At 52.7% G+C, this 13,262-nt stretch overlaps 1 protein-coding gene across 1 annotated transcript in view; it reads right to left on the bottom strand.

Annotated features, from left to right (window-relative positions):
- NLRC5 (NLR family CARD domain containing 5) overlaps positions 1–13,262 on the bottom strand; it is a 76,744-nt gene that overhangs the window by 32,345 nt on the left and 31,137 nt on the right. The window contains exons 14-23 of the mRNA XM_025371131.1: positions 12,080–12,163; positions 11,015–11,104; positions 8,394–8,462; positions 7,529–7,597; positions 6,674–6,763; positions 6,186–6,269; positions 4,623–4,712; positions 3,470–3,514; positions 2,306–2,395; positions 1,320–1,403 (exon numbers count right to left, since the gene is read on the bottom strand). Of these exons, the coding sequence (XP_025226916.1) occupies positions 1,320–1,403; positions 2,306–2,395; positions 3,470–3,514; positions 4,623–4,712; positions 6,186–6,269; positions 6,674–6,763; positions 7,529–7,597; positions 8,394–8,462; positions 11,015–11,104; positions 12,080–12,163 (795 nt within the window). The remainder of the gene's footprint in view (positions 1–1,319; positions 1,404–2,305; positions 2,396–3,469; positions 3,515–4,622; positions 4,713–6,185; positions 6,270–6,673; positions 6,764–7,528; positions 7,598–8,393; positions 8,463–11,014; positions 11,105–12,079; positions 12,164–13,262) is intronic.

Here is a 13,262-nt window from a genome sequence, read left to right as displayed (position 1 = left end):
AAAAGGCATCAGTATACACTCTGTGTAAACAGGTAAGAGACAATCAGGGACCACTGACCATTGGATGACTTTAAGAAATTACCATTAATAGGGTAAGTCTGGGCCAGGCGCAGTGGCGCACGCCTATAATCCCAACACTTTGGGAGGCTGAGGCAGGTGGATCACTTGAGGTCAGGAGTTCGAGACCAGCCTGGTCAACATGATGAAACCCTGTCTCTACTAAAAATACAAAAATTAGCCAGGCGTGATGGCGGGTGCCTGTAATCCCAGCTACTCAGGAGGCTGAGGCAGGAGAATCGCTTGAACCCAGGAGGCAGAGGTGGCAGCAAGCCGAGATCACGCCATTGCACTCCAGCCTGGACAACAAGAGCAAAACTCTGTCTCAGAAAAAAAAAAATAGTGTAGGTCTGATAATGATTTTATGGTTATGTGTTTGAACCTGGAGAAGGACATGGGAAGGCCACACTCCAGGGGGTCAAACTGGATTATCTGGTCGGAAGGGCTGGAAGGGCATTTGAGATGGGGCTGGAAAGCAAGAAAAAAGACTGAAGTAAAATGGAAAACACAGATGCTATGAAAACACAGTGCATGCAACTATAGAATGCAGCTAGTTGATTACGGCAAACAGGTAGAAACTGAATATGCAAATAGACAAGGAGTAGACGGTCCTGTGGACACATGACAACATGGATTTGATGAGAGAAGAGGTTGTTTAGGTGAGGCAGGTTTTATCTTGGATTTCTTTATTTTAAGGTAATTACTGTAATAGAATCACCACAATGATAATAAAAGGAAAGGCTGACCATCCACTGTGCAGATGAGGAAGCTGAGGCCTGGGGAGTTAAAGCCCTTTTGAGCCAAGAGTCCTGATTCCAGGTCCAGTCTCTGGTCCCAGACCCAGGTGTTCTGGGGTGAGTGAGGTGACAACCCCACGGAGACAGGGGGTGCCTTGAGGAAGGGCTTTCAGAAGTGCTATGCTCCAGCCATGGAGGCAGGTCCAAGTGAGGGCCCGGGTGAGGCTCCAGTGGTGGGGTCGGAGGTAGACAGGGCCCCCGGGTGCCCTGAGTTGAGTGGATGGTGCAGGTGAAGGCTTCCCCAGACCAGCACAGCATCTCCCAGTGGGAGACATGTGCTGCCTAAGGCTGGGGGCTGCCGAGAGACAGCCAAGTTTCTACCAAAGGCCAGGGGACTCTCGTGGGGCAGGGCTGGTGGGAAGAAACCAAAAAAGACCCACCTGGCTTCTAACCAGGAAGCCCCCTCCCAGGTCACTGGGCAGATCCCCACATGGCGCCCTCTGGGGCTGTGTCTTCGTTACTTACTGGAGTTCCAGGGGTCCTGGGCACTCCTTCAGAGTGGCACAGAGGTGGGTGAGGCTTGGGGGCTCCAGAGGACACTCACTGAGGCTGCAAAGGGGCAATGGGCAGGGCAGGGAATCAGAGAAAGCCCAGGGTCCCTGGCTAGCCCCAGGGGCTCTCTCCTTCTCCTATCATTCCTCACTCTAAGTAGGAGGCTACAGGCCCCTTCCCCTGTGGGGCACTCGCTACCCTCCCGCGTCTCCCCTGCAGCCCCCATTCCTCCTGCCCTGACAGCAACAGTGCAGGACCCTGAGGTCCCAGCTGCCCTTGTCAGTGACTCCCCAAGTCCTCCCCACCGCCCCCTCCAGAGCCCAGGCCACCATCCTCATTCACCTTGACCATTGAACACTCTCTGGGCTTCCACTCTTGCCTCCCTGCAATCCCTCTCCACCCCGCAAGTGTCCCACATTTTAACACTGCAAATCTGACCAGGCCTCTCCCTGTTACCCTCTGTGGCTCCCCATTGCCCTGGGGCTAAAAGTGAAATTGAAATGTCCTTCCCAGGGCCTCACTTGCCTCCACTTTCCTGGAGGCCTGGAGAGAGGTGGGGCCAAGTCAGTGTCTCACAGCCTCTCATGGCAGAGCTTGCAGATGGGGAGTGCATTTGTGGGGAGAGAGGCCAACCCCTTTCTTTCTGGAAAATGGGTGTTCCCTAGAGCAGGTGGAGACCCCAGGCAGAGAGTGGCTGAGCTGCTCTGTTTGCTTCACAGAAATGTGGAATCTTCTCTCCAAGGAGAATGCGGGGCATGGGCCAGCTGAGCTGCCCCTCAGGGGTCAGAGCCCCCCCACTCCCGCACCCCTCACACCCACCACTCTTTCTTTTCCTCTTCTCTTAAACTCCCTCTCTTCCCTCTATCCCAATCCCCAGCCCTAGCCCCTGCCAGCTCTGACCCCTCTGATGCCTCATCCCTGTTGTGGTTACCCCCAAACGAGAAGTGCTGGGACAGTACCGGAGGCTCCTGGGTATGCAGCGCCGACGGAACCCCAAGAATTCGGCTCCAGCTGGGAAGTCTGGCGAAGATCCAGTGGTCCATATATCCCTAGGAGGGGGATCATTTAGAAAGGAGAGTTCAGACCACCCCCACGGACTCCCAGCCCAGCTCATATACCCCTAGGAGGGGGATCGTTTAGAAAGGAAAGCTCAGATCACCCACATTGGACTCCCAGACTTGGAAAGTCAGGGCTGGAAGGCATCTCAGAGACAATGAAGTCACTCGATCCTAGCTCAGTCCCTCATTGTTCAGATGCGAAAACTGGGGCTCAGGGAAGGGAAGCCCGAGTTAGAAAAGCCAGCAGCTTGTTCCTGTCCAGGTGAGCAGGCAGGAGGATCCAAGACAGAGCCTCTCTGACCATTGCTTGGCATCATGTGACTTCTGCCTCCCTGTACGACAATTCTTTGGGCTTCAAGAACCTGGGGGTTCCCCAGAAACAGAGATCCTATCCTGGGAAGCAAGACCACCCAGGCTTGAGCCACCCCTGGCTCCTGACAGCCCACCTGTGTAGCAGTGCCTTTTCTTGACACATTAGCTGTGGATTCTGTCTGCCCAGCCAGCTGCACCTGGGCCCACCCTATCCTCTGCCACTGCTCCCAGCTGAGGCCAAGAGGCCTGATCCCACTAGAGGGCAGCCGGGAACATCATGAAGAGCTAAACTAGTATTGGTTGTTTACTGCGAAGACATGGAAAATTTTTTTTCAGAGCACCAACGGCCCCTGCCTTCACAGCGTGAAAGGGCAGTGACATGTATGAAGGGGTGAGTCTACAAAATTCCCCGAAAGGCAAAAGCACAAATGTTCTCCTGTCTCGTCCCACAATCTGCTGCAATCTGCTGGCACCTGCTCTGCTCTGGTACCTCTCCCAACCGTATCCCTCCCTTCCTCCCATCTGCATTGCCTCCTTCCAAGGGGAAAACAGGGCAGTCGATTACTGACAATTTACAGGGCAGTTGGGGGGTGGGGGCAGTGGTTACTGAAGTGGTGATTAAACCTAGTATGCCAGACCTGGGTGGTTTAACTGAAGACTGAGTAGTCAGCATGGGTCTGGGAGTGGGGGACCTGCAGCAGATGGGGACCAGAGTGGGAGGGGACTCCCCCACCCTGAGTATTCCCTTCTCACCTGCCTGTCTTGTCCCCTCTCAGGAGGATGTGTTGGCTCTCAAAGCTGGAAGCAAAGAGGAGGCAGCAGTTTGAAAATGGGCAAAGACCAACTTCCCTGGTAGTGGCAAGAATCCAGACTGGTCAGGGCAAGGAGGGCCTGGGGTGGCCTGCTTTCTCAGCAAACAAAAAACAGATCAAGCAACAATTACACGTATCAAGGCATGTGCAAAACACACCACTGACATTTCTCATTTGATTTCACAATGAACAATGAGGTAAGAAATTCTTCTTTGTTGTTGTTTCAAAGAAAGGGTCTCGCTCTATTGCCCAGGCTGGAGTGCAGTGGTGCAGTCATGGCTCACTGCAGCCTCAACCTTCCCCAGGCTCAACTGATCCTACCGCCTCAGCCTCCCAAGTAGCCGGGATTACAGGCATGCCCCATGATGACTGTCTAATTTTTGTATTTTTTGTAGAGATGGAGTTTTGCCATGTTGAGCAGGCTGGTCTCAAACTCCTGGGCTCAAACGATCCTCCTGCCTTAGCGTCCCAAAGTGCTGGAATTACAGATGTGAGCCATTGTGCCTGACATTTTTTTTTCTTTGAGTCAGAGTTTTGCTCTTTTGCCCAGGCTGGAGTGCAATGGTGTGATCACAACTCACTGCAGCTTCGATCTCCTGGGCCTAAGCAATCCTCTCACCTCAGCCTCCCAAGTAGGTGCATGCCATCATGCTTGGCTAATTTTAAAAGTTTCTATAGAGGTGGGGGTGGGTCTCACTATGTTGTCCAGGCTGGTCTCAAACTCCTAGGATCAAGTGATCCTCCTACCTTGGCCTCCCAAAATGCTGGAATTACAGGGGTGAGCCATAGTGCTTGGCCCCCAGATTTCTTAAAAGTCTCTGAGGACAATCCAAAGAATGAGTGAAGCAGAGTCAGTGAACTCTCTAATGGTGGATTTGGAGAAATTTGAGCATCCGTGAGGCCATACTTATTCATTCATTTGATCATTCATTCATTCAGTGGACACCCATCACATGCTCTCTGGATCTGGCACTGCCCAAGGTGCTAAGGATGATAGTTCGGCATGAACTTGATGGATGAGGGGCTCATGTGGGAGCAGACGGCCTGTGGGATGGGGGAAAGAGGTAGGGCTGGGGGCGGAGAGGCACGCTCACCTGATGTCTAAGTGGAAGAGCCACTGCAGAGTGGAGAAGCACCGAGCCAAACCCAACACAGCATCCAGGGACAAACTGTTCTCACTGAGGCTGGAGATCACAGAAGTGGCACAATGCAGGTCACTCAGGACCCAAATACATCCTTTTTGTGGTCAGGGCACAGGGCACGGGAGGGCTCCGTGGTCCCAGATGACAGAACCCACTGAACCCAAGATGGTCAGAGAGCGCCCCTTTCAAGTCCTCCTGGTGCAGATGGGGAAATGGAGTCCCAGAGAGAAGCAAGGTCTTGCCCCAGGTTATGAGACATGTTGGTGACAGAGCTGAGATGGGAACCCAGTGGATCCCTCGGTTTGTGATGGATCTGAGGAGTGCTTTCTGGCTGGAGCTGGGCCTTGTTTTCTCCACCTGATAAGGGAGGGGTGGTGCCCAGTGCAAAAAGGAAAATGTGGGGTCTCTTGTTCAGAAAGCAGGAACAAAGCGTCTCCTTTCTTTCAGGGTCTCCTGTCAACTTGTCATTGTTTTCTATTTACTATTTAATGCTGCACTCTCCTCCCACGGGGACACGGGTAGGGCGAGTGTGGACCCTCACAGCACCAGGTCACGAGTCCAGAGTAATAAGAAGGTCACATGAGGATGTGCTAAAACCTCCAGTCTTCATGTAATTTGCCTGCAATTGTTAGGCCTTCCTTCCTTCCCAGGTGCAGGCCCTGAACAGGAACCAAGGCAACTCCCTTCCTTCCCAGCATTGCACAAAAAGAGGGTGTGAGCAGAGGATCCTTAGGCCACAGCACTCATTCCAGAGATTGTAGCCACCAACAGAGGCCATGCCTGCAATTTATGTATTTACAGACTGGGAACCAGGAGCTCAGAGGGGGGATGTAACTTGCCCAAAGTCACACAGCAAAGCGTGTGTCACAGAGCCAGCCTGGAATATAGTACCTGTGACCTCTTCCCGGGGCTTCTCTGGCTTTGGCCCAGAAGAGCTTGGGAGGAGGGAGCACTCTGTGAGCCAAAAGGACCGAGGGCATTTAGGGACCAAGAACTCTGGTACATTGCAGGCAAACTTTGGGGACTGCTCCCACACACTCTCTGCCAGGTACTCAGGGCTCCTTGGCAGCCCTGGGTACCCTGCTTGAATGTCCTCTCTGGTACAAACCCTCCCTGCCTACCCTGACCATACCCCAGCTAACAGCCCCAGCCCCTTCCGGCACCCCAGGGCCAGAACAACAGCTGCCAGCCGTTAGTCATACTTCGCACCCACACCTGCCCTCCCCAGGGTGGCCTCAGAAAGCCTGTTCAGAGCTGCAGAGACAGGTTCCAGAAGCGAAACCTTGAATCAGAAGTGGGATTATTGAGTCACAGACTCTCTGAGTAAGAATCATCTATTAGTTAGTCTTCACTGAGCACTTACATTGTGTTAGGGGCAATTTTCATGCATTTTCTGATTTAATCTTTACAGTAACCCCAGGAAGGATGGGGATGGGACAGAGAACGCTCCCCCTACTCCTCCCCACCCCCCCGTCCCGCCCCAGCCTCAGAGGCCCTGCCTAGCGGGTTACTCACTTCAAGGACTGCAGAGCTCCCAGCCCTGGGAGCAGCTGAGCCAGCCGGGTTGCACCTTCATCCCCCAGAGCATTGCCTGAGAAGCTGGGGTGGGGAGAAGGGAGGGGAGAACATCAGCAGGTGGGGAGTGGGTTGCTGGCAGCATGGTCCCTGCATTCCAGTTACTCAACTTCCTGAAACTGGACACAGCCCCGGGCTGCCAGGCCAGATCTCAGCAGATCTTGCGTGGGCAGCTGTTGTCTCCCCCAGGTTCTTATTTTGAGGTTCATGGACCTCTGGGGGACCAGGGGTGAGCCTCCAAGTGTGTCAGACATGGGGGATCTGTATTTTGGGAGGAAGAGTCACAACTTTCACCAGATTCTCCAAGGGGTTTCTGATTTCAGCAGGGAAAGAACAGTTGATCTAAATCTTAAAAACCAAACACAAACAAAACACTAACTCACTGTAACTGGCCCCACCCACCCACTTCCAACGTACAAACCACTCACTCGAGGTGGAGGTGACCGAGGTGGCAGCTTCCTCCCAGAGCCTTGCAGAGCTGCTCTAAGTGCTTTGCTTGGAGGCCACAATGTGTCAGCCTGCCCAGGGGCAAAACCACAGCCCTGCGTGTCCCACCGAACAGAGGCGGGAAGGAGCCGCTTTCCCACCCCCCAGACACAGAGGCAGAAAAAGAGGCTTGCAGGAGAGGAGGGACTGCGATGCATCTGGCACCCAGACAGATGGACAAAGAGGGACTAACACACCCCACACCCATAGGATGTCCCATATAGACAGAGGGTGGGCAGAGACACAGACGGAAGGAAACCAAGACACAGAGAGATTCAGAGAGAGAGCAGATCAGAGGAAGACAGATAAGACTGAAATAACAGATAAATAAACTGATAAAACAGAAATATACAATGAGAGAGGGAAGAAATGAGAGAAAGAGGCAGAGGGACTTAGGGAGATTGGGACAGACACAGACCAAGAGAGAAGGCAGGAAGAATGCTGGTGGGAGCCCCCGTGCCCTGGCCCCAGGATTGTGAGAGAAGGAGCCCAGTGCTCCCCTTCACCTCTTTTCAGAGTCCCCACAACCCCTCAGCTGCTGGGGGTCAGGGAGCTAAGGGGAGTGGGGTCCCCTGGGCTTGGGAAGGTGGTTGAGGGGGCTGCCTTGTGAGCCCTGTCCGGGGTGGGTTGGGCAGGGGAGGTAGGAGGTAGGGAAGCCAGGCCATGACTCCTGGACACAGTGGGTCAGGCATGCTTCAGGGAGCACGTGGGGCCTGGGCACAGGTTTGGGAGCAGGCTCTGAGCAGGGGAAGGGAAGGGGCTGGAATCACACACAGGGCTGGAAGCCATCATTGTACCTCATCCTTCGGGAGCTCAGAGGCAGCTCAGAGGGCATCTGGAGCATGAGGCTGTCAAGAAATGCAGCCCTGGAGGGACATCACCAAGGCCAGGCTGAGCAAAGGCCATGTCTGCCATCTCCAGAATCCATCCTCAGCCTGGCCTTCCACCACTGAGCCCTATACTCCACCTAGAGTCAATCAGACCTTGGTGCCAATTTGGCATCTCCACTTCCTGGTTGTGTGACCCTGGACAAATCACAGCCTCTCACTGGGAGACTGCATGTGAACCGCCTTACTTTGGTGCTTGGTGCATACATGGCAAGTGCTCAATTAACCTTGACTGCTATTATCATTCATCTCATCCTCCTCCGCATCTGTGCTTCAGCGAGGTCAGCCCCGGCTCAAATCGAGCCTTCAGTAGTTCAGACTCTACAGAAGAGATTGTGGGTCGGCTTCGGGAGCGAAGAGCTGAGTCTCCGCCCATGTGCTGGGCTGGGGCAATCAGGGACCCTAATGGGTCCTTGTGCGAAAGGGATCCAGAAGTTCCGATCAAGACCAGAGCTACAGGCCAGACAATCCCCTGGGTTCAGGCTGGAGGGCTCCAGTCTCCCAGCATCCCCCTCCAGCTACCCAACTCCCACCCTGGCATGCTGTCTATTTCCTACACACTGGGGCTCCTTTCAGGCACCAAGAGAGGCGGAGGTGGTCTGGCTTTGGACCCTCCCGCTTTGGGGCTGCATCCTTTGCCAAGCCTGCTCAATTCCCGCTCTTCCGTGAATTTGTCCAGGTCATCGTGGCAGTTCACTGGCACTGCCCAGCTGTGGAGGGCAGAGAGGGGAATGTCCCTGACTGAGCGTGGAGTTGGGGTGAAATCGGGCCCTACCTCTCCTGGGGCCCCTCCTGTTCCTCTGGCTCCTGGGCAAACATGAAGACCACAGTTTTGTGCCGCAGGCTGTGAAAAGAAAAGAGGGGTGAGGAAGCAAGAGGTTATTGGCTGCCTGTTGCTATTTCTTTTTGAGACAGAGTCTCACTCTGTTGCCCAAGCTGGTGTGGAGTGGTGCAATCATGGTTCACTGAAGCCTCCACCTCCTTGGCTGAAGCAATCCTCCCACTTCAGCCTCCCCAGTAGCTGGGATTACAGGCTTGTGCCATCAGGCCCAGCTAATTTAAAAAAAAAAAAAAAAAAAAAAGCATGTAGAGACAGAGTCTATGTTGTCTAGTCTGGTCTCGAACTTCTGGGCTCAAGTGATCCTCCCACCTTGGCTTCCCAAAGTGCTGGGATGATAGGTGTAAGCCACCGTGGCTGGCCTGTCACTTTTTACCCTTGGCCCGGGAGGACCTCTCAAGTGCTATCCCCCTGCCTCCAGCTGTAGCCACTTCCTCTGACTCCCCTCTGACTTCCTCTGAGGTTTCCGAGAGCTGAAATCTTTCTACCACAGATATTTCACAAATGTATCTATTGCCTAAATAAGCCCCATTTCCTGGCACGTCTTAAAAGAAAACAAATTATGTGCTCTCTCTTTTAGCCCCAGGCTGAACCCCCATCCCTCTGCTAGTCAGGGTTCTGTCTGTACTCAAAGTATGTGTGGATTACCCCTGGTAACCTTTGGAGTAGGTCCGTCAAACCTTCCTTTTTCTAATGCAATAATTTTTGTCTTACAAAAATGGGATTAAATTATAGATTCTCTTTTTAAACATTAATTTTTTAAGGGCTAGAAGAAGGGGTGACAAATAATTACTGATGCTTGATCATTATTGATGGGAACAGATTATACCATGCTGTCTCGCTCTCTCTCTCTCTCTCTCTTTTTTTTTTTTAAATTTGAGATGGAGTCTCACTCTGTCTCCCAGGCTGGAGTGCAGTTGCGTAATCTCGACTCACTGCAACCTCTGTCTCCCAGGTTTCAGCGATTCTTCTGCCTCAGCCTCTCGAATAGCTGGAGTTACAGGTGCACGCCACCATGCCCGGCTAGTTTTTGTATTTTTAGTAGAGACGGGGTTTCACCCTGTTGGCCAGGCTGGTCTTGAACTCCTGACCTCAGGTGATCCACCTGCCTCAGCCTCCCAAAGTGCTGGGATTACAGCATGAGCCACAGCACCTGGCCCAGATTATACCATTCTTTCTGCCATTGCATATCTTGAAAAGCTTTATTATAATCTTTTATAATCTTTTAAGATGATGACTTAAAATTTTTATGTTTGGCCTGGTACAGTGGTTCATACCTATAATCCTTGCTCTTTGGGAGGCCAGGGCAGGAGGATTATGTGAGCTCAGGAATTTGAGAACAGCCTTGTCAATATAGCAAGACCCTGTCTCTACAAAAAATAAAAAAAATTGCCAGGCACAGTGACTCATGACTGTAATCCCAGCACTTTGGGAGACTGAGAGAGATGGATTGCTGAGCCCGGGATTTGGAGGTTAAAGTGAGCTATGATTGTGTCACTACACTCCAGCCTTGGTAACAGAGCAAGATCCTGTCTCCAAAGAAATTTCTTTATGTTTACTTAATAACCCCCTGTCACCCTCCATATTAAAACTGCAACTATGTTATCATTTATTTTCCTGGTTCCACTGAGGTCTCTCTGGAAGTAACTTAGTCTAACTAATATCCCTCGGTTAAACATTCCAGTTATTTTCATTTTTTTTCCTGTTATAACCAGAGTCTATGTTGTCTAGTCTGGTCTCGAACTTCTGGGCTCAAGGTGTAGGTGAACTTCCCTACAGCTGAATGTGTTTGCACAATCATGATAATTTATTTAGTATAAGTTCCTGGGATTGAACAGGGCATCGCTCGGAATGCACTAGGGACCCTTTATTGAATCATCATATACAGTGAACCGAGGTCCCCTCATCTACCTTTTGGGTGAATCGGCTTCCCTCTCCTCCCTTGAGGGGTGTTTAAAGCAGGGACCACCCTACTCGTTTGAGAATGAGGCTTTCCTCCGAGTGGGAACTGAGTTGACATTAATCAGCATCCATCTTCACCTCCCCATACTCAACAGCGAGACTTACAGAAATAGGATTGGGTTCCCTAGTGGCAGAGCCTGGGTCTGTGAATGGGGTAGGGGGTCACATGTCGCTTGTCAGTTGTGCAAGTCATGGACTGACGGTCTGCTCTCAGGAGAAACAGTCAGGGACTGAGGGAAGCCACACGGAGCAGGTCCTTGGCCTGATCTCCAGGGAGCTTTGGCCCACTGGAGAGTTTGGGCTGGAGACTTGTGCCCTCTGCCCTGTCATTGGCCACTCCAGGTTAGGGGAAAGTGCAGGTTGTACCCTCCCAGGCATCTCTGACTCTTATCTGCCAAGGGTAATTCTCCAGAGGTATAAACTGTGAGCAGCCTATATCCGCAGCAGCTAGGAAGGGGATGCCGGCTGTAACGGGGTCTGGGTGGGACAGCAGCAGCATCTTCTGCCGGTCCCAAGGCTGGGCCCAGAAGGAATTCCAAGGGTTTTAGAGAGAGCATGATGGGGGGTTGGGTACTGTGGTCTGGGGGAGCTCCCACCTGATATGCAGTTCTGCCAGGGTCCAGCATGCACTCACGGCCCTCAGCACACAATGCACCCCGGCCAGAGAAAGCCCGTTGTCGCTGAGGCTGTGGAGAGCAGAAGGCAGCTGTTGGCATGTGGCTGAGGTCCCCAGCCCCAGCCAGCTCTAGCCCCTCCTCGTGGCTCAGCAGCTTGCTGGCTGTCACTCCTGGATGTCCTGGGTCCCTTGCCAGGGGATCTCAAAGGATTCTGGTGCATGTGAGTGAGCCAAGAAATGCACGATACCCCCACCCCACTCAGAGAATAAAGTTGTCCAGCTTGACAGCAAGAACTCAGTGTTTTTACCTCTCTGACCCCCAGTTTCCTCATCTGTAAAATAACCACCATTTTCTGAGCCCTGAGTGTACCAGACTCTGTACAAAAGGCTTTGTACATATGTGGTTTCATGTCATCCCATTTTACAGAGGGGGAAACTGAGACCCAGAGACATTCAATTACTTTCCCAGGGTCACAAAGCTACTAAGTGACAGAGCCAGGATTGAAATCCAAAGCCGAGGCCCCAGATCACTGCTACCCAATCTCAACTCTCCCCAACCCCAACCCACACTTGATCTAAGACCCCCAAGACACCCCCACCCAAACATCACCCCCACCCCACGCAACACCACAGCACACCCAGCAGCTTAATAGCCTTCCTTTCCATCTCACCACCCCTCACACCAACAGTGTATCCCCACAGGAACACACCACTCCCTACCCCAGCACCCCAGCATGACACCTCCCCAGTGCAAAACCCCACCCCACCCTACTCCAGGGCTGCTACAACGATGAATTGGAATGCAAGCCACTGATGTACAATAAACGCATTTTATACATCTAAGGGTGCTGGATGATTGGACTAAGAGAGTGGCTCATGCCAGAGGTGAAGGCAAGGCATGGTCGAACCATCTTGACTTTGCTGGAGTTGGGAGGAAGCAGGGGTGGCAGTGGATCAGCACCCTTACTGCTGATTGTGAACACAGGGGCCACCTGGGGCTCTACAGGGCCTTCCCTGGTACCCAGCGGTGGGGTGGACAACTCACTCCAGCTTCCTGGTGATGTGCAGCTGGGATGCAGCCTCTGCCATCAGCCGACAGCCTTCGTCTTCCAGCTGGTTCCCTGAGAGGCTGAGACAGAGGGGCCCAATGCGCGTACTGTGGGGCTGGAGTCGTCCCTCAATCCCCATCACTTACTCTTTCTTTGCTGACTTTAGTCAAAGCCTCACTCTCAGGAATGAACCTTGATAATAACTGAAATCAACAGACTGCATACCACATGCCTGGCAACATCTTCGGTGCTTCTGTGACTTTTGGCCTATTTCGTCCTCATGGTGCCGATGATGTAGGCACTGTAATTATCCTCACCTTACTGATGAGTAAACTGAAGTGCAGAGTAGTTAAGGCACCTGCTCGAGGGTGAACCTGGATCTGAACCCAGGCAGCCTGCCTTCGAGGTCCCACCCTCAACTCTTCCTTTATGCTGCAAGCTACATAACTGCTTTTTGTGATAAACTTCATGATTATGGGGGCATCTGACCTAGTCTGGGAGTCGGGGATGGCTTCTTTGATGCTTAAGGTACTTGCTGAAAGAACTAGGAGTTCAGTAGGTAAAAGGTGGGAGAGAGATGGAGGAAGGGTGTTCCTGGTGGTAGAAGCAGTACATTCAAAGGTCCTGTGGCATAACCCATACAAGGACCTGAAAGAGAGCCAGTGTGTCTGCATTGGAGATTGAGTGGAAGGATGGGGTCAGATGGGGTTTGGGAGGCTGGGGGCAGGCTTCTGGACCACCTGGGAGTTTAGAATGTGGGCTTTATGCTGAGCAGTGGGAAGGAGTGAAGGGGGCAGGCATCAGTGAAATGTAATCTACTCTCTGCCAAGTGGAAGTGGCCAGGGTGAAAGCAGGGAAGCCAGCAAGGAGGGCAAGACGAGGGGGTCATCCACATAAGAGATGAGGGTGGGTTGGACTAGAAAGGTGGAGGAAAAGAGGATAGTTTTGAGCACTGCCAGTAGGTCCATCTGGAGGAACTAAATGTGGGAGAAGGGCAAGGGGGCTAGGAGGTGGCTGTGTAACCAGGCGTGTGATGGGGCTGTTTCTGCAGGTGCCGGCACTCGGGGAGGGGCACGCTCAGTGCTGGTGAGGCAGGTAGAAGTGTGTGAGCTTGTTAAAAAACCACCTTCAGCCGGGCGTGGTGGCTCATGCCTGTAATTCCAGCACTTCAGGAGCCAG

The sequence above is a fragment of the Theropithecus gelada genome, chromosome 20 (genome assembly GCF_003255815.1).
Source record: "Theropithecus gelada isolate Dixy chromosome 20, Tgel_1.0, whole genome shotgun sequence".
Taxonomy (NCBI): domain Eukaryota; kingdom Metazoa; phylum Chordata; class Mammalia; order Primates; family Cercopithecidae; genus Theropithecus; species Theropithecus gelada.
Note: the sequence above shows the minus strand (reverse complement) of the source record. Positions and strands in the feature narration are given on the sequence as shown.